At 34.7% G+C, this 23,522-nt stretch overlaps 1 protein-coding gene across 1 annotated transcript in view; it reads left to right on the forward strand.

The window, feature by feature from the left end:
* Window positions 1-23,522, forward strand: part of CAND1 (cullin associated and neddylation dissociated 1) — a 57,222-nt gene that overhangs the window by 14,481 nt on the left and 19,219 nt on the right. The window contains exons 2-7 of the mRNA XM_036894889.2: window positions 948-1,091; window positions 15,977-16,131; window positions 17,842-17,965; window positions 19,884-20,140; window positions 20,227-20,332; window positions 21,471-21,616. Coding sequence (XP_036750784.1) covers window positions 948-1,091; window positions 15,977-16,131; window positions 17,842-17,965; window positions 19,884-20,140; window positions 20,227-20,332; window positions 21,471-21,616 — 932 coding nt within the window. The remainder of the gene's footprint in view (window positions 1-947; window positions 1,092-15,976; window positions 16,132-17,841; window positions 17,966-19,883; window positions 20,141-20,226; window positions 20,333-21,470; window positions 21,617-23,522) is intronic.

Below are 23,522 nucleotides of genomic sequence, written 5' to 3' on the forward strand. Positions count from 1 at the left end.
CTGTTGCCTACTTTATCAGATTATCTGCATAACTGTTCATCCTTTCAGCTTCAGTAGTTGTGTTTTTAAAATAAATTTAACATGAATTTTGACATTTCTCTGCATAATATAAAATAAATTTTTACTCAGACTGGATCTGATTCAAATAAAAGAAAACGACATTAAGTAGTTAGCATTTCAGTTAGATTATTTGAGTGGGTGGAAAGCCAAGAATTATGGGAGAATTTTGTTTGGCTATTAAGCAAATTTGGGCAGCTTTATTTCAATAATATTCTGAGACATTACTTTTAAAAAACAGTGAATTGTCTGGTGAGGTATAACAAAAAAATCAAGAGTCTATTCATTGTTTTATCTCCTGTTCAACCCTTTCATTTAAAGCTGAGATTAGACAGTTGATTACTATGGGTTTTTTATCAGGCTTTTCAGTATTAGGCCTTCCTTTGCAGTAGTTCCTAAGGGGGAGGGGACTGGATGTCAGATGGAACAACTTTTAATGTCTTCATAGTTTTGAAAGTATGCCTGATATCTAGTGGTGGGTATTGGGGTGGAAGTGAGAATGTGTATTTTAGAAATTTCCCAGTAATTCATAATATGTGACCTCTCTCCCATCCCCGTCCAACACACAGTGTTACATAGGAAGATATTTTTAATGTTCATAGTTAAAGGATTTTTATATAGTAAATTCAAATGACGTGAAAAGAAAACGTAAAAGAGCTTTTCTCCCCTAAAAGCAATGCTGTAATTAATTAGAATGGAAGAGCACTCATTGTAGATCCTTCCAGTAAATTTGAAATCAAGAACCACCTGGGGAAGGTAATTCTGGGTAGTGATAACCTTATTTAAGAGTGTATCAGGACTTACATAAGAATGATAGCACTGGATTTGAAAGTCATCTTTTTTTTTAATCAATGCTTAAAATTTTTATCAACACTTTAATTTTTTGGTAGGTTTATGGCTACAAATGATTTGATGACAGAACTGCAGAAAGATTCCATCAAATTGGATGATGATAGTGAAAGGAAAGTAGTGAAAATGATTTTGAAGTTATTGGAAGATAAGAATGGAGAGGTACAGAATTTAGCCGTCAAATGGTAAGTTGTGTTTTAGTTCCTTCCCACCTTTGCCACTCCCTGTTAAAAACTCAGTTGTAATAATTGTTAAATTATCTTAGTCTTGGACTATGTCTTTCTGGAGTTTTCCTTTAGAATTTATAGGTGACTGGTGAATTTTTAGTGTTTGTATTTGGTACATATGATACATTTCCTTATAGTTTCTATATTGACTAAATGTAATCTTTGATGGTATCTTAGTTCTTAGGAAGTACATACAGGAAACTACAGAAATAGTGGTTCTTGTTTGACCTTATTTTTTAGCTGGGTTAAAAGACCTACTTGCTATCCATCTCTATCCCTGTGGGGGGAAAATTTAAGAACCAATGATCAGAAGAAGTAAAAAAAAAAGATAATAGTTTAATAAACAATACCAGCAATTGAAACCATAGTAGACACAAATTAACACTAATGATACAGTAGTTAACAAAGAATTGTTTATAAGAATTTCGGTAATTCCAGTTGTCTGTGTGTGTATGGTGCAAAGGAGCATCTTGTTAGGCATGTTGAGACTTGGACTCTTAGTAATAGGGTACATAATTTGCATTTTCTGTAAATTCTATTAATGAGCCTATTTAATATCAAGTATAAGACACCCTTAACAATTTACATAGTAAGATAAGTATAAACTTTAGTTCATATAAAAATTATATTACAGAATTTTATGTTATTTTGTATGTCAAAATATTTGAAAGAAGTTTAAATAAAGCACTGTCTCAGTATTACTCCTTTATTGGATTTTCTTGTAAAGGGTTTAAATTTGTTTTAGGCTAAGCGCTCATATACCTGCTGTAAAGCAGACAAAACTGAGAAATTGTTGGTCAGCATAGAGCTCTAGACATGCAGTACAATTTTCCTTAGCTTTGGACATTTGCAAATTTAAAATAAAATGGGTCTTCAAAAAGCAATGCAAGTAAGTATAATTTTTCTTTAATTCTTGATTTTCATCTTTATATTTTCTTTTGTAACAAAATTAAGTTTGGTTCAAAATTTATGATGAACATGTACCAGCCTTTAAAAAATAATAAAAAGTAATCTTTGTTTCAGATTGAGAGTTGAGAGGTACATAGGTCTTATTCACTTAAGTATGAATCTTTACTCATTAGGAACTGAACCTTTGGTTTTTTGATGACCTTTTATACTTAAAGGGCAGGGAGAGGAAATAGACATATATCATATATTCAAGAAAATAAGAAAGGAATTAAGGTATAAACAAAAGTAATATATTAGGAGATAAAATCCAAGAGCTTATTTTTGGAAGAGGGAAAATTCCTGTAGATAAGTTAGTAAGGATAGACTTACCAATTGTCAAAATTATCAAAAGAACTCATTATCCAAAACTCATGCCCAAACATCTTTCATACAAGTCTTTGAAGCCTCAAAGAGTAGGTAATTCCAGTACACAGAGTTCTAGTACTGTTTTAGAACATCAACTATGAAAATCTTCCAGTCTTATTTAACCCCAAAACTGGTAACAAACCCTCACTAAAGAAAACGCTAAAAAAGGAAACTACAGACCAGTTTTCAGTTACAGACCAGTTCATTTCAATGTTCAAAATAAAATCCAACAATGACTAAGTGAGGTTCATCTCAGGAATATAAGGGCAGTTCAGTATTCTGTGCTTTTTTTTTCTTTAATTCTTTAATTTTGATATCATTAATGTACAATTACTTGAACAACATTATGGTTACTAGACTCCTCCATTATTAATTCCCCCCCACATGCTCCATTACAGTCACTGCTGATGATATAGAATAACTAGTTGTCATCTCTGTATATACTGTCTTTCCTATGTCCCACCCCCCCCCATACATTATGTGTGCTAATCGTAATGCCCCATTTTCCCCCTTATTTCTCCCTTCCCACGCACCCTCCACAGTCCCTTTCCCTTTGGTAACTGTTAGTCCATTCTTGGGTTCTGTGAGTCTGCTGCTGTTTTGTTCCTCCAGTTTTTGCTTTGTTCTTATACTCCACAGATGAGTGAAATCATTTGATACTTGTCTTTCTCTGCCCAGCCCATTTCACTGAGCATAATATCCCCTAGCTCCATCCATGTTGTTGCAAATGGTAGGATTTGTTTTCTTCTTATGGCTGAATAATACTCCATTGTGTATATGTACCACATCTTTAACAGTTCATCTACTGATGGACACTTAGGTTACTTCCATTTCTTGGCCATTGTAAATAGTGCTGTGATAAACATAGGGGTGCATATGTCTTTTTTAAACTGGGCCCCTGCATTCTTAGGGTAAATTCCTAGGAGTGAAATTCCTGGGTCAAATGGTACTTCTATTTTGATCTTTTTGAGGGACCTCCATACTGCTTTCCACAATGGTTGAACTAATTTACATTCCCACCAGCAGTGTAGGAGGGTTCCCCTTTCTCTGCGTTCTGCCAATATTTGTTGTTGTTTGTCTTTTGGATATTGGCCATCCTAACTGGTGTTAGGTTATGTCTCTCTGTGGTTTTAGTTTGCATTTCTCTGATGATTAGCGATGTGGAGCATCTTTTCTTGTGTTTGTTGGCCATCGGAATTTCTTCTTTGGAGAAGTGTCTATTCAGCTCCTCTGCCCATTTTTTAATTGCCTTATTTGCTTTTTTGTTTGTTGAGGTGTGTGAGCTCTTCATATAATTTGGATGTCAACCCCTTATCACATATATCATTTATGAATATATTCTGCCATACTGTAGGATGTCTTTTTGTTCTAATGATAGTATCCTTTGCTGTACAGAAGGTTTTTAGTTTGATATAGTCCCACTTGTTCATTTTTGCTTTTGTTTCCCTTGCCTGGGGAGATATGTTCATGAAGAAGTTGCTCATGTTTATGTCCAAGAGATTTTTGTCTATATTTTTTTCTAAGAGTTTTATGGTTTCATGACTTACATTTAGGTCTTTGATCCATTTTGAGTTTACTTTTGTGTACGGGATAGACAATCCAGTTTCATTCTCTTACATGTAGCTGTCCAGTTTTCCCAACACCAGCTGCTGAAGAGGCTGTCATTTCCCCATTGTATATCCATGGCTACTTTATTGTATATTAATTGATCGTATATGCTTGAGTTTATATCTGGGCTCTCTATTCTGTTCCATGGTCTATGGGTCTGTTCTTGTGCTAGTACCAAATTGTCTTGATTACTGTGGCTTTGTAGTAGAGCTTGATGTCAGAGAGCATAATTCCCCCTGGTTTATTCTTCCTTTTCAGGATTGCTTTGGCTATTCAGGGTGTTTGGTCATTCCATATGAATTTTAGAACTATTTGTTCTAGTTCATTGAAGAATGCTGTAGGTATTTTGATAGAGATTGCATTGAATCTGTAGATTGCTTTAGGCAGGGTGGCCATTTTGACAGTATTAATTCTTCCTAGCCAAGAGCATGGGATGAGTTTCCATTTGTTAGTGTCCTCTTTAATTTCTCTTAGGAGTGTCTTGTAGTTTTCAGGGTATAGGTCTTTCACTTCCTTTGTTAGATTTATTCCTAAGTATTTTATTCTTTTTGATGCAATTGTGAATGGAATTGTTTTCCTGATTTCTCTTTCTGCTAGTTTATTGTGAGTGTACAGGACTGTAACAGATTTCTGTGTATTAATTTTGTATCCTGCAACTTTGCTGAATTCAGATATTAGGTCTAGTAGTTTTGTATTGGATTCTTTAGGGATTTTTATGTACAGTATCATATGTCATCTGCAAACAGGGAGAGTTTGACTTCTTCCTTGCCTATCTGGATGCCTTTTCTTTGTGTTGTCAGTTTACCATAGCTAGGACCTCCAGAACTATGTTGAATAAAAGTGGGGAGAGTGGGCATCCTTATCTTGTTCCCAACCTTAAAGGAAAAGCTTTCAGCTTCTCGCTGTTAAGTATAATGTTGGCTGTGGGTTTGTCATATATGGCCTTTATTATGTTGAGGTGCTTGCCCTGTATACCCATTTTGTTGAGAATTTTTGTTATGAATGGATGTTGAATTTTGTCAAATGGTTATTCAGCATCTATGGAGATGATCATGTGGTTTTTGTCCTTCTTTTTGTTGATACAGTAGATGATGTTGATGGATTTTCGAATGTTGTACCATCCTTGCATCCCTGGGATGAATCCCACTTGATCATGATGGATGATCTTTTTGATGTAATTTTGAATTCATTGCTTATATTTTATTGAGTATTTTTACATCTATGTTCATCACAGATATTGGTCTGTAATTTTTGTTTTTTGTGTTGTCTTTGCCTGGTTTTGGTATTAGAGTGATGCTGGCCTCATAGAATGAGTTTGGAAGTATTCCCTCTTCTACTCTTTGGAATACTTTAAGGAGGATGGGTATTAGGTCTTCACTAAATGTTTGATAAAATTCAGCAGTGAAGCCATCTTATCCAGGGGTTTTGTTCTTAGGTAGTTTTTTGATTACCAGTTCAATTTCATTGCTGGTAATTGGTCTATTCAGATTTTCTGTTTCTTTCTGGGTCAGCCTTGGAAGGTTATATTTTTCTAGAAAGTTGTCCATTTCTTCCAGGTTATCCAGTTTTTTACCATACAATTTTTCATAGTATTCTCTCATAATTCTTTGTATTTCTGTGTTTTCATAGTGAGTTTTCCTTTCTCACTTCTGATTCTGTTTATGTTTATAGACTCTCTTTTTTTCTTGATAAGTCTAACTTCATCTATTTTGTTTTTTTTCTCCAAAAACCAGCTACTGCTTTCATTAATTCTTTCTATTGTTTTATTCTCAATTTTACTTATTTCTGCTTTAATCTTTATTATGTCCCTCCTTCTACTGACTTTGGGCCTCATTCATTCTTCCTTTTGTAGTTTCATTAATTGTGAGTTTAGACTGTTCATTGGGATTGTTCATTGGGATATATTTCTCTCTTAGCAAGGCCTTTACTACGTCCCAGAGATTTTGTGTTGTTGAATCATTGTTGTCATTTGTCTCCATATATTGCTTCATCTCTGTTTTTATTTGGTCATTGATCCATTGATTATTTTAAGCCTCCATGTGTTTGTGGGCTTTTTCATTTTCTTTGTGTAATAGATTTCTAGTTTCATATCTTTGTGATCTGAGAAGCTGGTTGGTACAATTTCAATCTTTTTGAATTTACTGAGGTTCTTTTTGTGGCCTAATATATGATCTATTCTTGAAAATGTTCCATGTGCACTTGAGAAGAATTTGTATCCTGTTGCTTTTGGATGGAGTGTTCTGTAGATGTCCATTAGGTGCATCTGTTCTAATGCGTTGTTCAGTGCCTCTGTCTCTTTACTTATTTTCTGTGTGGTTGATCTGTCCTTTGGAGTGAGTGGGTGTTGAAGTCTCCTAAAATGAATGCATTGCATTCTATTTCCCCCTTTAATTCTGTTAGTAGTTGTTTCACATATGTAGATGATCCTGTGTTAGGTGCATAGATATTTATAACAGTTATATCCTCTTGTTGGACCGACCCCTTTATCATTATGTAATGTCCTTCTTTGTCTCTTGTCACTTTCTTTGTTTTGAAGTCTATTTTGTCTGATACAAGTACTGCAACTCCTGCTTTTTTCTCCTTGTTAGTTGCATGAAATATCTTTTTCCGCCCCTTTACTTTCAGTCTGTGTATGTCTTTGGGTTTGAAGTGAGTGTCTTGTAGGCAGCATATAGACAGATCTTGTTTTTTAATCCATTCAGTGACTCTGTGTCTTTTGACTGGTGCATTCAGACCATTTACATTTAGGGTGATTAACGATAGGTATGTACTTCTTGCCATTGCAGGCTTTAGATTTATTGTTACCAAAGGTTCAAGGGTAATTCCCTTACTATCTAACAGTGTAATTTAACTCACTTTGTGTGCTATTACAAACACAACCTAAAGGTTCTCTCTCTTTTTTTTCCTCCTTTTTCTTTCTCCTCCATTCTTTGTATGTTCTGAATCATTTTCTGTACTCTTTGTCTATCCCTTGGGTGACATCTGTTTAGCCTTAGGAATACTTCCATCTATAGGAGTCCCTCCAAAATGCACTGTAGAGGTGGTTTGTGGGAGGTAAATTGTTTCATTTGACCCTTTTTCTGGGATTTGTGTGATTTTGGTCTGAACCATGTTCTTTTGACGTTTCATACTTCTGTGTGTTTCCCACTAGTGCCCAGAAACTCCAGTCTCTGGTGCTGCTCAGCCCCTAAAGTGAGGTTGGGAGTCATAGGGGTATGGAGCTGGTGCCTCGGTGGAGGAAAAATCTGTTCCCTGCAGTGCCTGTCTCCAGTGTCAGAGCCAGGGGGTTAAGCACACAGGTGTAAGCCTCTGTGCTTTGCGTCTCTAGCTGTTGTAGGTGCCAGCCTCCCTCTGGCTGGCCTGATGCCAGCACAGTGATTGCAGGTTTGTGAAACGGTGTTGGCAGGCTAGGAGGAAGGTACAGCAGGCTGCGTGTCACAGTGGAGGGACCTTGGAGCTGAGCAGGCAGCCAGGGGGATGGGGTGCCTGAATATCCTCAAAGTCCCAACCAGCTGGGCAGAGCGCGCCCAGACAACCTTGTCCGCCTCTCCATTTTCCCGCGCAGCAGGCTCCGTGCAAACACCGCTCCTTCAGCAGCCCTCTCGCTGCTAGGAATCTTCTCAGACCGCCTGCCTTTCCCTTGTCCCAGAGCAGCCGGGTGTGGATCCCCTCCTCCACAAATGGCCACAATCTGTCTCTCGAGCACTCCGCCTGTCTGAGCTTCCCAACTCCCAGAGCACCACACAGTGTAGGTTTCTGCTCCCAAAGCTGACCTCCAGGACTGGGTGTTCAGCAGTTCTAGGCCTCCACCCCCTCACCAGCTCCGTTTCTCTTCCTCCCACCGGTGACCCGGGGTGGGAGATGGGCTTGGGTCCCGCCTGATAAAGGCTTTTGTACGTTACCCTGTTTTGTGAGGTCCGCTGTTTGTGAGGTCTGTGTGCAGTCTGGTTCAGCCTTCTTTCTTTTGTTTCAGGGTTAGTTGTATCAATTAACTAAATTTTCATACTATTTGTGGTTTTGGGAGGAATTGTGCGTCTCACCTCTCATGCCGCTATCTTGAATCTCCCAGTGGTATTCTGTGCTTTCTTAATATATTTATTTCATCATGTTAATAGATAGGAGGAAGAAAAAATTACCTTGTTAATTGTCAAGCCATTGATAAGATTGAACATTGATTCTTGATTATAAAAACCGAGACAACACTTAATCTACTTAGTATAGTTAGAGGAGTAAAATACCTTTCAAAAAGCAACAGTCACTTAATGTGTCATTAAAGAACAGGTAAGAGTTGCTTTATCTCACTAGATAACATTCATCACCTGTTACAGATAAAACATTTAAATAACATAGAATTGATAGGGCCTTTTTTAATATTAAAAGTACAAAAACACACTCATACCTCAACCCAAAAGCCAAGAAGTTACCAGATACTTCATACTAAATTCAGGAACAAGACTAGTGATGCTGGGGTTCTTGTTTGCGAAGAATGAATTTAGCAAACAGTCAAGATAGGGAGAAGCTTTTATATGGAGATAAAGTGAGAAGACAAAACTCCTGGCTCATGCCTGGAGGGAACAAGAGAGCCCAGGGTGGTGCATTGTCTAAGGGATTTATAGGTGGTTGAGAGACAGAGGGCTAGGGATGCAGACCTTCCAGATGGTCCCAAAATGTTTATTTCTGAAGAGATACTAAGTTTCTTATCAGTAGGTTATTCTTCAAAGTTAGCTTAACACAAGAAATTTACTGCCCTGATTCTTTTCCAGAATAGCCACTTTTTGATCTGGGAGCATGTTAATTAAGACTGCCTGCTTTGTTTCCAAGATGGGCTGAGTTATTGTTTGTTTGATTAAAATGCAATCTTAGCTTTCAGATAGAATTTTTTTGTAAAGCTGGGCCTTTGAACAGGCTACAATAAATCTTACAATGGTATGTTTTAATTGACACAGTGAAAATATAAGGCAATGCTGAGATACTTTTCTTTATCTGGGGAGTATTCAAACTTCTAGGTCAAGTTGCTCTTGGCTTTTTAGTTTTAACTAACTTCACTGAAAAATGTTTATATTCCTAGTTTGATATTTTTACTTTAGAGAATTAATGTGATTTTGGCTTTGCTTAATTGATTAACATGGAGTTTTGGTAGGGTCTTTTTCCAGAGGCCCTCACCCTACTTTGTCTAAGCCCATGGTGCCTGTCTCACTAGGATGTGTCTCTATTGCCACTGCATTTCTTTTGAAGGAATTAGCCACTATAAAATGGGGAAACTCAGGATTAGACTCATAATTGAAAAAAGTACATGGGAAAAAGTAACTCAGCCAAGAAAAGATTTAAGTGATAAGAATTCAGGAAGTAATGGATGTGAAAGTAACGAACAAAAATGAATAGCTTTCATATAAGCAAGGAATAACTATTTGGAAGATAATCATGGAAACAAATGTCTGTTACAGCAACAGGAAGAAAAAATGCCTAGGAACAGACGTAATGAAAACATAACAATGGTAACCTTGAGTGAGGGTATTGTATGGTATAGGTAAGGTTACAGTTTTATCATCTTCAAAACTTAACAGAAGGAAGACTTTAAAGTACTCTTGACTGATAACAAAAATGTTCTTGGAAAAAAATGAAGAGATATCATATGTCCTTGAATAGGATAACTCAACAAAGTCTGTTCTTTTCAAGTTAATTTAATGCTAACTTAATTGTAAAAGTCCTAAGTTTTCCCACAAAGTAGATAGGTGGATTCTTGCATATTTTTCAGGGGGATAAAAAAGGGGTTAGGTATTTGCTCACAATAACCAGGAAAACCCTGCAAGTGTGCAGAAATTGCAGATGTTTGAGGGGTGTTGAAAACACCCTACTAGTCATGAAAACATTATATTGTATTCTTCCTACCAAAGCAGTGATGTAGTTAGTGTAGCGAGTGAGGCATTAATAGACCAGTGTACTAAAATAGGGGGAAAATATGTGATGAAGGTGTCATCACTGGAGAAAAGATGGACCTTTTTTCAAAAAACTGGCAAACTGTTTGAAAAAGAAGAAATTGTATCCTTATCTCACACACAGTATCCCTACTTATGGTCACCGTTGTTTTGTTCACCTTAAATTAGTTTTCCCTGTTCTAGAACTTCATATAAATGGAATCATACAGTATGTGCTCTTTTGTATCTGGCTTTTTTTCCCACTCTCATAACACCCATGAGATTCATCCATGTTGGGTATATTAGTATTTCATGACTTTTTATTCCTGCATAGTTAGTAGTTCATGGAAAACCACAGTCTGTTTATGCATTTCATTTCTTTCTTGGATTTTGACTATGTAAATAAAGATATAATGAACATTTTTGTATGTCCTCTATAGGACGTATGTCTTAATTTCTTATTGATAAATACCTAAGAATGAAATTGCTGTTGTGGATTTAGATTTTTAAGAAACTGCCACATACTTTCTGAAAGCATTTGTATCATTTCACATGAAAGTACTAGTTGCTCACATTCTCACCAACACTTAGTTGTGTCACTATTTAATTTTAGCTGTTCCAGTTCATTGTATAGTTGTAGATCTAATTTACGTTTCCCTGATGACTACTGATGTACAGTGCTGTTTTTGTATTAGCCATTTGCTTGTTTTTCTGTAGACTTCCCCAGTTTTTGAATTTGAGGTTGTCTTTTGTTAACAAATTAAGAGTTCTTGACATATTCTAGGTGGTTCTTTGACACTACATTTTGTAAATAATTTCTCTAAATTTGGTGAGCTTAATTTTTAATCTAAGTTTTAAATTTATTTTAGTTGAATTTATAAATTTTAACATTTTTTCTTTTATAGTCATTGATTTCTGTGTCCCAAGAATTCTTTGTTTACCTTATGTTGCAAAGATTTTCCCCTTTGTTTTTATCTGAAAGCCCTACAGTTTCAACTTTTAGTTTTAGTCATGTGCTCTGTCTTGAATTAATTTTTGTGAAGTGGGAATTGAGTTCTTCTTTTCCATGTGGATATCCAGTTGTTGCAGCACCGTTTATTGAAAATACCTTCCCTTTCCTACTGAATTGCATTGACATCTTTGTCAAAAGCTAGTTGATGATAAAAGTGTGGGTCTGTTTCTAGACTCTGTTCCATTGATCTCTTTGTTTATTAACGTCAGTACAATACCATTGTTAGCATAGCTCAGGCCTTTTCAACCTTGGCACTATGGACTTTTCAGGCCAGATAATTCTTTGTTATAAGGTGGTATCCTGTGTTCTCTGCATTGTATGATGTTCAGCAGCATCTTGGCGTTTACTCACTATTTGCTGGTAGTATTCCTTCCTCCCCCCAGTAGTGACAATCCACACCATCTCCTGACATTGCTAAATGTCTGTTGGAAGGTAAAAATCACCCTTGGTTGGGAAATCCTGGTGTAGATCTATAGAAATCTGAAGGTAGTTTAGGTTCTAGCTTCTTTAGTCTTTTCCCAAGAATACTTTGATTTTATATGTTCTTTGTATTTCCACGTAAATCTTAGAATCAGTTTGTCAATTTATGTTATTAAAAATGAGCTTGTTCAGATTTTGATTGGGATTGTGTTGAAGCTATAGAACTATTTGGAGAGAATCAACATCTAACAGTATCTTTTAACCATGAACCACAGCATCTCATACTTATTAAAGTATAGGAGTTTTTGTTGATTCCTTGGGATTTTCTACCTAAACAGTTGTCATCAGTGAGTATCTCTTTCATCCCGATTTTGGTAATTGTGTTTTTTTTTCCTTAATTCACCTAACTAAGGATTTGCTAATCTTACCAAAGAACTGACTTCAGTGTTTGTTAATTTTCTCTATTGTTTGTTGTCTATTTCATTGATATCCTCTCATCAATTTCTTTCCTTTCACACACTTTGTTCCTGATTCGTAAATATTAAAGGTATATATTTTTCTCCTTGAGCTACAGTCCTACAAATTTTAGTATTATCATTCAATTTGAATTTTTTTATTAACAAAAAAATTTTACATTGTGGTACCCACAATAAAATGCACAAATCTTAAGTGTACAGCTTTATGAATTTTGACTTGTGTACACTCCTAACCATCATCTAGATAGTTTGAAATATTTTTTATCTCCATTGTGAGTTTTCTTTGATCCATGGGTTACTTAGAGGCAGTTTTTTAAGTTATCTAGATATTTAGCTATCTAAAGTTATCTATCTATATATTTACTGGTTTCTAACTTAATTCCATCATCATGGTCAAAGAACCATACTCTAATTTTCAGGGTGGGTTTTTTTTTTTTTTTTTTTTTTTTTTTTTTGTCTTTTGTCTTCTTACTGAGATTTGTTTTATGGTCCAGCATATATGATAGGTCTTAGTGAATGTCCCATGTACACTTGAAAGAAAGTGTGTTCTGCAGTAGTTCATTGTGTTATAAATGTCAGGTGAAGGTAGTTGATGGTATTGTTCAGATTTATAGTCTTTCTGATTTTTTTCTTTTTGTTAATGTGAATTTCCAAGTATGACTGTTAATTTATCTGTTTGTTTTTTTTTTCTTCAGTGATGTCAGCTTCTGCTTCATGTATTTTAAAGTTGTGTGACTGGGTGCATACACATTTATAATTATGTCTTCTTGATGTTTGACCTTTTTATGAGTATAAAATGTTTCTCTTTGAATCCACCTTATCTTGAAATATATTTTCTCTTATGTGAATATAGCCACTCCAACTTTTTTAAGATTAGTTTTTGCATAGTGTATCTTCTATTATTTTCAGTTAATCCGCGTTTTTATTTAAAAATTGTGTCTTGTAGACAACAGATAGTTCTTGCTCTTTTTTCTTTTATTTAGTTTCACAGTTTTGCCCTTTACCAGGAGTATTTATGTAGTCCATTGACATTTTATTGTAAATCCTTTTATGGTTGGATTCAGATGTGCCGTTTTGCTTCTTGTTTTCTGTGTTTTTGTTGTTATTGTTTAGATTTTCTTCCTGCATTTCAGGTCAATCAAATATTTTATAGCAGCAGTTCTCAAAGTTTGATTCAGGGGCTCTTGGGACATCCTATGACCCTGAAAATGTCAAAGCCATCATATGAATAATGCTAAGGTGTCATTTACCATTGATTCTCATTTTCTCATAAGGGCAAGGTATAATTTTCCAGAAGCTACATGACATACACTATCACAACAGATTGAATGCAGAAGTAGATATGAGAATCCAGTTGTTTTAAGGCCAAATGTTAATTTGCAAAAATGTAAAACAGCACTATTTTTCTCACTTTTTATTTAAGAATATAGTTATTCTTAAAAATACTATTTATGTTAACTTTGAATGTAGTAAGCCTTGACAGATACAGCCCACCTAAAAATCAGTTCTTTGGGGTCTTTGTTGACTTTTTAAAAGTGTTAGAATAGTTCCTGAAACCAATATGTTTTATAGTTTTTAATTTTGATTGGTTCTATTGACTTCACTTAGCTATATCTCTGTGTTTTTTAAAAATTGTCACTCTAAGCTAAGGATTATAAATTGCATCTTAAATTTATCACAGTTTACTAAAAGTTAATATTTTACAATTTGATACAAGTTATATAAGCCTTGCAGTAACATTTTTCCATTTACCTTCCTCCTGTCTGTGCTTTTGTTTTTGTATGTGTGTGTGGCTACATAATACAGTATTACTTATAGTGTGAAGAAAAAATATATAGTCTTTTAAATACAGCCTTTTATGAATACACAGTGTTTACCATTTCTGGTGATCGTTACTCCTTTCCGTAAATCTTTGGTACCATCTGGTTTAGTTTTCCTTTCCTAAAGAAATTCCCTTAGCAATTCTTGTAGTATAGGTCTGCTGACGATACATGTCAGCTTTTATCTAAATTTGTTTTTATTTTCATTTTTAAAGGGTAATTTCACTGGATTCTAGGTAGACATGTTTTTTTCCGTTTTCAGTTCCATCATTATCTGGCATTCAAATTGTTTTCTAAAGTACAGTTTTAGAGATTTTAACAGTCATTATCCACGAGAGGGTTGTTCCACAAAGCTATTTTGCCATTACTAGAAGCTAGAGCTCTTTCATTTTTGGAATCCCTTTTGTTTCCACTGATAGTTTTCATTGCTTAACATTGGATCTCTATATATGCCATGTCTCTATTGTCACATCCATCATTCTGGACTTGGTTATTGTTGGATTTGTACTACCTTTCTGTTTTATTTTCTTCCTTTCTCCTCTTTACTCCTCAGATAGCACTGCCTACTACTTCTCTAGTCAAGCAGACGGCAGTTATTTATTATTTATATGTAAAACATTGATCTGAGCATTTATCAAATTAAACTATTTTCATCGTGTCAGTTATACTTGAGTAAAAATGCTTTGGCTCCTAATTTTACCACATGACATTTAAATTAACTCACCTAACTTTTCCACTTCTTTTAATCTCTAATCTTTACATTTGAAATGCTGATCTTTTCTAACTATATCCCATCAAAGCCCAGGACTTAAAAAATCTGTCCCCAAGGTGCAGTCTCCTGACCTGTAAATACCAACATTGAATTTAGAAGGTTTTAAAGAAAAAAAGTCACGTAGAGTGGTAAGTGCCTTCAATTCATTTCTAAACTAGTTACATGAATTCATTACCTTACCAACCAGATGGTAAAATTTTTGGAGCTAGGGGCCTACTTTTGTTACTCAATACAGTTTTGAATACAGTATCTCCTCAGTGACTATTCATGTACAGAAAATTACCTGCTACATGTTAAGTTCTTTGGTAAAGATCAAAGGAAGGACTTTCTGTATCTTTAATCAGTGGATCTACGTGCAAACCTATGATAACAGTATAAAATACTAATATGACCAAGATATGGAAGCAACCTAAGTGTCCATCAGTAGATGAATGGATAAAGAAAATGTGGTATACATACTCAATGGAATACTATTCAGCCATAAGAAGAAAACAAATCCTACCATTTGTAACAACATGGATGGAGCCAGAGAGTACTATGCTCAGTGAAATAAGCCAGGTGGAGAAAGACAAGCATCAAATAATTTCACTCATCTGTGGAGTATAAGAACAAAGCAAAAACTGGAGGAACAAAACAGCAGCAGACCCACAGAACCCAAGAGTGGACTCAACAGTTACCAAAGGGAAAGGGACTGGGGAGGGTTGGTGGGAAAGAAGGGATAAGGGGATTAAGGGGCATTATGATTAGCACATATAATATAGGGGGGGCACAGGGAAGGAAGTATAGCACAGAGAAGACAAGTAGTGACTCTATAGCATCTTACTATGCTGATGGACAGTGACTATAATGGGGTATGTGGTGGGGACTTGATAATAGGGGGTATGTAGTAACCACAATGTTGCTCATGTGAAAACTGAGCGTAAGTTTGTATATCAATGATACCTTAATAAAAAAATAAAACAAAATACTAATATGAAATAAAATACAAAGTTCTTTGGGAGCACAGAGTAGTGCTAACTTGTTTACATTTTGCAACCTGTTACTTTACACCTTTAAATTTTAAACAAGAAAATAAGGGATATAAATTATTTTGGTTCATGAGGTGCAGGTGGTGGTAGATGATAGAAAGGAGGGGTCGAAGTTGGCAAAAGGATATAGTGGATAGAACTTTTATTGCAGGTAGACCATAGGATCCGTGTTTGGAACAGACTCCTAATTAGCCTTCTTTATTAATAAGAAATGTTTTGTATGTTTGAAGGGTTTGGGAGGGTATTAAGTTTTTATAATACTACACAAACCATTGAGAAAAGAATTGGAAACCAACTGCAAGGAGCTTATCAATCAATATCTTATACCCTTATTTGTATACTATTTATGATGCGCAGGTATCATGTATTTACTTTGTGTTGATAGTTGCTAGGCAGAAAAATTAATGTTTCTACTTGTCAATTTTTCTGTTTTTGTGTCTATTTAGATTTTTTAAAAGTTTTTTTCTTTGTATTACAGTCTTGGCCCTTTAGTGAGTAAAGTGAAAGAATACCAAGTAGAGACAATTGTAGATACCCTCTGCACTAACATGCTTTCTGATAAAGAACAACTTCGAGACATTTCGAGTATTGGCCTTAAAACAGTAATTGGAGAACTTCCTCCAGCTTCCAGTGGTAAGCAAGAGCACTTTCTTCTTATTTTCTGTTTTATTTTACATGAGGTATTTCTCCACCAGTTTCTCCCCTCCTGGCTAGGAAGGGAGAGAGATGTCTATTATAAAAGATCTTTGTAAACATCCCTTTTAACAAGTAAGAAAAAAAATCTGGAGTCTTATTTTTGCTTAAAAAATAAATTCAGTTTTTAGTTTAACTGAATAGGTTTTTGATTGAATTTAATTCTCTCATAGGAATGCCAGTTTGAAAGATTTTTATGTTGGAGCAAGATTTTACATTGTAGGTACTGTGACTACAGAATAGTGTTATGCCAAACTATGCAGTGAGGGAAAAGATAACTAGTAGTAGTAGTATGACAGGCTTGCTTTGCCTTAGAATTTATGAGGTAAAACTTAACACTGTTAAGACAGCTGTGAAATAGTTCAGTTTTCTAATATCTTTAAGTAAGGCTGAACCTTTTACGGCTACTTGGTAATTTTAAAAAATGTAAACTGATTAGTGAATTTGTCAATTAATTAGATTTTGGTCTCTGACAGAAATATTTAAGTAATGTAAGTTTTGGAATTGGTCTTGACTTCTCTAAGTTGTTGGCTGAAATTAGCAGGCTACAAGATACTGTCTCTAAAAATGGGGTGAAATTATTACCTCCCTATTTCATGGCAAGATGTAGACTGTCAGTAGTGTAGTCTGGGTATGTAGTTTTCATTCATTTACTCAAATATTTATTAGTTTACTTTTCAGACATTTACTTAAATATTGACACTGCTAGCTATCATGCTCGGTGATACATACGTGTTATTTCACTAGTCTAAACATCCACCTTATATGGGAGGACTTAACATTACTAATTCATTGATGAAGGAACTGAAATTCAGAGAGATTAGGCTATTTCACTCATTTTTAATTACCTGGTTGGGTGAAGATTCAAGTCATTGTTTAAATCCACAGTTGATGCTTTTTCCACTGTACCATATCAGTGTTACTTTAACCTTATTAATGAGTTATTTCAAAAAAATATTACACTAACTGAATTACATTACTTACAATTATATTAGCTATATTGATATTTTCATCATTTTTTTTCTCATTGAAATGTTTGCTTTTAGCTGATGTCTGGTTCTAACCATTCGGAAGAATTCTATTAACTATTCAGTTTTTAGTTTCTTGTTCCTTTTTTTCTCTCATTTAATGTCAGTAACAATAAATCTACTTAAAAATAGTAATCTTGATTTATGAGTCATCTGGAACATTTCTTTATAATGATGTATGGAATCTTTAGATTGGGAAGGATCTTATTAGAAGTTACAACTATTTTTTAAGAAACCATTTTACTTGTTGGGACCCAAGAAGAGAAAAATCTCTTGATTTTTTGCTTTTCAACCTAGAGGTGTAAGCACTGTAGTTACTGCTGGCTCCATAGTTCGTGTTCACACCAATGCATAGAAATAGTTGTTCAATAGAGTCTGCTGATTGATAGTGTTTTCCCTATGACATGTACTCCTGCAGTTATTATCTCCGATTCTTCTTTATGTCTGATAAAGTATTTCATTGAAAAACAACCTGTTTTGAAATACATTGTTTTTCTGACATGTATCTCTTGAGTCAGTCTCATAATCAAGTTTAGAGTTGTTGACTATTTGGTAACTACCATGATTACAAGGTGGAATTCATTATACTTGCCTTGAAATTATTGGTTTCTTATACATGCAGGCTCTGCATTAGCTGCTAATGTATGTAAAAAGATTACAGGACGTCTTACCAGTGCAATAGCAAAGCAGGAAGATGTCTCTGTTCAGCTAGAAGCCTTGGATATTATGGCTGATATGTTGAGCAGGTAAATATGCCTATTATTTGTGTTACTTATATTACAAGTGTATACATTTATTAAAAATGCCTTCTGATAAATATAATAAAACTTGGTCTTAGACCTAGAGGGTATTAAGCTAAGTGAAATAATCCAGGCAGAGAAAGACAAATACCATATGATTTCACTTGTATGTGGAATCTGAAAAAACCAAACAAGAAATACACCCATAAATATGGATAAGAGACTGTTGGTTACCACAGGGAGAGGGTGGGGGGAGGGGAGAAATAGGTGAAGGGGATAGAGGTACATACTGCAAATTGTTAAATAAATGAGTCATAGGAATGGAAAAGCAACACACAGAATATAACCAATACTGTAATATCTTGATATAGTAGTGGGGAACTACACTTAACTGTGGAGAGCATCTAGTAATATATATAATTATCTAGTCACTATGTTGTACATCTGAAACCAATATAATAGTGTGTATCATTTTCATTCCAGTAAAAAAAAGAATGTGTTTTATGGATGTGTGTGTGGTTAGGAGTGAGGGGAAAATAAGCTAATTATACTTAATAATGTAAGACTGCATTGTAAGCATGTTTCTTGTATTTTTGAAAAGTAATACAACTTGGGATTTAAACATTTCAACAGTGTTTTTATGTTTTTTTATATTCTTGAATACATGATCTATTTAGATAAGGAGATAGTGCTGATAGCAGTAGCAGTTTGTTAGTTAAATTAGTGGTTGTAAAATTCAACCATGTTTATAATGCATGTTTTTGGGGAGGAAGGAACGTGACTTTATGTATAAGTTACTTTTTACTTTTCCCTGGAAGTCAAACTTGGGTGGATATAAAGATTTAAGCAACTCCTAGGGGAAAAATACCTTAAAAACCTGTCATCTTCAGTTTTTCCCTAATTCTCACAATCATTATGCATCATCACTATCAGTTGTGGCTAATTCACTTCTACTTGAAAATAATCTAAGTGCCTTCTTGTAGTACATATTTATATTAAAAGTTAAGAACTGTCATCCTTGAACACGAAGAGCTTATACCCTTATTCTGTAAGGAGATAAGAACACAAATGGCTATAAAGTACAGCAGAGTGGGACTAACTGAGAGTATAGTGTGCTTTGGGGTTTAAAATAGAAGGATTCAGGGACATTTGTTATGGAAAGAGTGGCATTTGAATTTAGGTTTGAAGAATGTGTAGGGCACAGGTATATGTGTAAATATACAGCATAAATAGAGTTGGGAAGCATCGTATTCTAGTTTTCTGGAATAGAGAATGAATGGAAAAGTAGGAGGAAATCATTCTAGTAAATTGTGGTCATGCTGAGGAGGGTGAGAAGTTCATACTTAAGTCCTGAAAATTTGACTTTCTGTCCTGTGTGTGACTTGATTACTAGCACTGTCTTGGCACACAGATGTTTGACTTCTGTTGACTCATTGAACTGCACTTGTAGAATGATTTGAAAGGATTGAACCAACAGGATCAATGAAACTTAGTATATTGATATGTGCAACAAAGATGAGGAGAGGGGGTAGTTGAGATGCTGAGATTTTGAGTGTTATGAACTTTCAAAAAGCTGTGATTGAGAAAAAGTCATCAGCAGAGAAAATAATTTAGAGATCTGAGATGGAAAAACTTGACAAGATCATTGTTTGTTTTTATGTACTCCCAAGCAAGTTGGATGTCCTAGAATGATAATACAGGTCTAGATTTCAGAAGGCAATTTAAGGATATAAATTTCAAAACTGCATTTACCTAGCTCAAGTTTTCAGTTGGGTTGGTAGCAATAGTTTACTTCTATTCTGAGTTGAGATTAGTGACATTTAAATTTGCACCCTTTGACTACATTGGGGATCATAGGCCAGGCGTTTTAGTAGTGCTCAGACATCTTGAATTTATCTGTTATTTCTTTCTTTTTTATTTTAAGGCAAGGAGGACTTCTTGTTAATTTCCATCCTTCAATTCTCACCTGTCTGCTTCCCCAGTTGACCAGCCCTAGGCTTGCAGTGAGGAAAAGAACCATTATTGCTCTTGGCCATCTGGTTATGAGCTGTGGAAATATAGTTTTTGTAGATCTTATTGAACATCTGTTGTCAGAGTTGTCCAAAAATGATTCCATGTCAACAACAAGAACCTACATACAATGTATCGCTGCTATTAGTAGACAAGCTGGTCATAGAATAGGTAAGAAATGTCTAAATACTTTAAAGTTTTCTTTAATTAAAAAAAATATTAATGGATATTTTTAAGAATCAATATGCTTTTCTTAGGTGAATACCTTGAGAAGATAATTCCTTTGGTGGTAAAATTTTGTAATGTAGATGATGATGAATTAAGAGAGTATTGCATTCAAGCCTTTGAATCATTTGTGAGAAGGTAAGTTTTTTAAGATCTCCATTTTTTGTGTAAAATTTTCCTTTAGAAAAATTATTAAGATGTAGGTTAGGTGGGTGACAAGAAACAGGTTTATTGATAGCCAGATGTGTTTTAATTAAGTGCTTATTAAATAGTAACATAACAATATGGTATTTGAAGTAAATATCTTATTTTTTAAAATACACTCCTTAAATTTATTTTGAAATGTTTCCTTCACATTGTTAGGATTTTATTTAAAAGAACCTGAGAAAGGTATTTATAATCTTTCAGTTTAACTTATTAATGTAGTTTCTGTCCTGAAACAGCACCAAGGTAAATGATCTGGTCAGAAATATATAGTGACTTTCATATATTTTCTACAGTTTTTGAGCTCTGCCACATCCATTTTCCTAGGGAGGTGATTATCAATTTGGAAACCTTGATTCTAATAATAAATACTGCTTTTATGTACTAGAAGGCCATACTGGCCCAGTAACAGGGTTTTTTTTTTTTGCATTTGGCTAGAATTGACAGTGTTTCGAGAATTCACTGGTTGTTATCGGCAGTAATGCCTGGTCATTCATGGTTTTGAGCAGTAGCTTTATAGTCATATCAAATTGTTATAATCAGAAATTGTGGAATTCATTTCTGTCCTTTTGAGAAAAATAAAGTGTTCCTTTATTGTTGGACATTTATATGTTCTGTTTTCTCTAAATACAGCTAGAGGTCCAAGCCTAGATGATGGTGCCCTTGCCTTTTCACAAGTAATCCTGGTTTCTGAAGACCATTCATCTGGGCTTGGTCTTCTAGCCATATACTGGGAAGATAGAGTATATACAGATTTCTCTGTACTACCCCACATTAACCATGACATGCCATTTATTATGAAAATCATCCCAACTTCAGAGATGTTAAAATGTGTGGAGAAGTTCACCTTAAAATTGATTAAATAACTATAAATTGAAAAGTAAATCTTTTAAAACATTCAGTCAGAGAGAGAGAAGGATGAAGGCTCACTGGTGTTAAAAAGACTGGGAATCACTTTCCTATGTTGTGTTACAGGGATGAAAAAAATCTGGTAATAAAGCAAAATGTGGCAGATAATGAATCAAGAAGAAAAGTACAGTTATTTGAAGCAGCTTTTGTTTTTTTTCTTCAGATGTCCTAAGGAAGTATATCCTCATGTTTCTACCATTATAAATATTTGTCTTAAATATCTTACCTATGATCCAAATTATAATTATGATGATGAAGATGAAGATGAAAATGCAATGGATGCGGATGGTGGTGATGACGACGACCAAGGTATTTCAGATTAAATAGAAGGAATTTGTTTGCTACATTTTCATGAAAGACACAGTGTTATAGATGGAAATGATTCTTACGCTGGTTGTACTGTGTGTTTATTTATAAAAACAACGAAATGGAAAGACCTCAGTATTCAAGAGTAGCAAATTGATTAGATTATGGGGCATAAGTGTATTGGACGCTGTGCAACATTTTCAAGAATCATGTTACAGAAAAGTACTTTTTTAAAGCAGTTAAGTGAAAAAGCAAGTAACAAATTGCTGTATCCATGTTTTATTTTTTAAAATAATATAGGAAAAAGCATTGTTAGTACTTTTCTTCTGGTTAGCAATTATAAATGATTTCCTTTATTCAGATTTTCTACAAAGCTATTTTTATTAGAAGGGAAATGAATGTTACTTAACTGTACCTGTAGGTATACATATTTGGAGTCATTTGGCTGATTTTTATACATAGTTACTTTCATGAGAAATCCTATGAGGCTCCATTTAACTTTCATGAATAATTTAAGTGTTTCTGAGGCCCCTAAGATTGATGTCACTATGTTGATATGCAGTATTTACTCTGCAAACGAGTAGCACTTCACAGAGACATAGGGGTCGCTGGTGTTTAGTTGTCTTCTGCTAGTATGAAAAGAATCATAATAATAGAGATGTTTAAATGGGTAAATCTAGGTATAGGGGCTCGTGGATTTCCTATTTTTAATAATATTTTTTAGTATGATTCTTTGGATTTATGTAACTTTGTTCTAAAGCCTGTAATTTCATTCATTTTTTAAAAAGGAATAAAAACAACTACCAAAAAATCTCTCAGTCATGTGTTACTATAGCAGCTACTGCCCAGTTGCTTTCTTCTATAACAGAATTGCTCTAAAGAATGCTGTCCAATTCCTTTCTTCCCCTTCTCTCTTGAATCTGGTGAGGTAAGACCGTGCTTGATGCTGCCTATAACTCAGGTACAGCAGCATTTCTTAATTATTTAACTTGCAGGATACCACACTCTCCTGCTGTTAGTCCTGTCTTAGTGATCTTAGTGTCCCTGCTGTGTCCTCTTCATCACCCTGACCACTTAACTTGGGAGGGATCCAGGGTTCAGTCCTTGGACTTCTCTCTTATATTCTTCTATTCTTGTTGATCTTATCTGACCTCTGAAAACCCACATTTTATCTTTATCCCACATCTTCCTGTGAATTCCAGGTTCATATATGTAACTGCTCAGTTGATTTACTGCTTAAATGTCTAAAATACCTTCTCCCCACCTTCAGCATCCCCTGCTTAACCTGTTTTCTTCTTTAGCCTCTTCCATCTCAGAATGTCACCTCCATTCTTAGTTTGTCAGGCCAAAAACCTTTGGGGTTATACGTGACTGCTTTCTCTCACATACCCCTACTCATCTAACCAGTCTCCCATTTGAGGACTTTTCTCTGTACTTAATACTCTTACCTGTCTTTTCAGCATTTTGATTTTCTTCATTATATTTAATCGTTTTCTGACATAATTATTTTCCACCTACTAGGATGTATGCTTCATAAACATAGAGATTTTATTTTCAGTCTCTTTATTGACTGCTTTTTCCAGTACCTAGGACAGTGCATGACACACACTAGTCACTTGGTAAATGTGCTATATTAATGAAGGAAACCTTAGCTTATAATAGGCATATCCTTTGAAAGAAGCAGTAGCATTGTATGTTCCATTTTCAATAGTCAGTTTTTAGTGTGCCCAGTACTTAACATTGAGTGACAAGCCAGGTCTTTTGGCTGCTTTACTATTACATGGATTATTTTAATAAATATCTTTTTACCATAGTGTCAGACAGCTTATAAAATCAACAAAACTTCAGTGATTGTCATATTTAAAGTTTTATGAACTTTTTAAAAATAGTGTATTTCTGCAAAGTAATT

Source organism: Manis pentadactyla, chromosome 10 (assembly GCF_030020395.1).
Source record: "Manis pentadactyla isolate mManPen7 chromosome 10, mManPen7.hap1, whole genome shotgun sequence".
Classification (NCBI taxonomy): Eukaryota; Metazoa; Chordata; class Mammalia; order Pholidota; family Manidae; genus Manis; species Manis pentadactyla.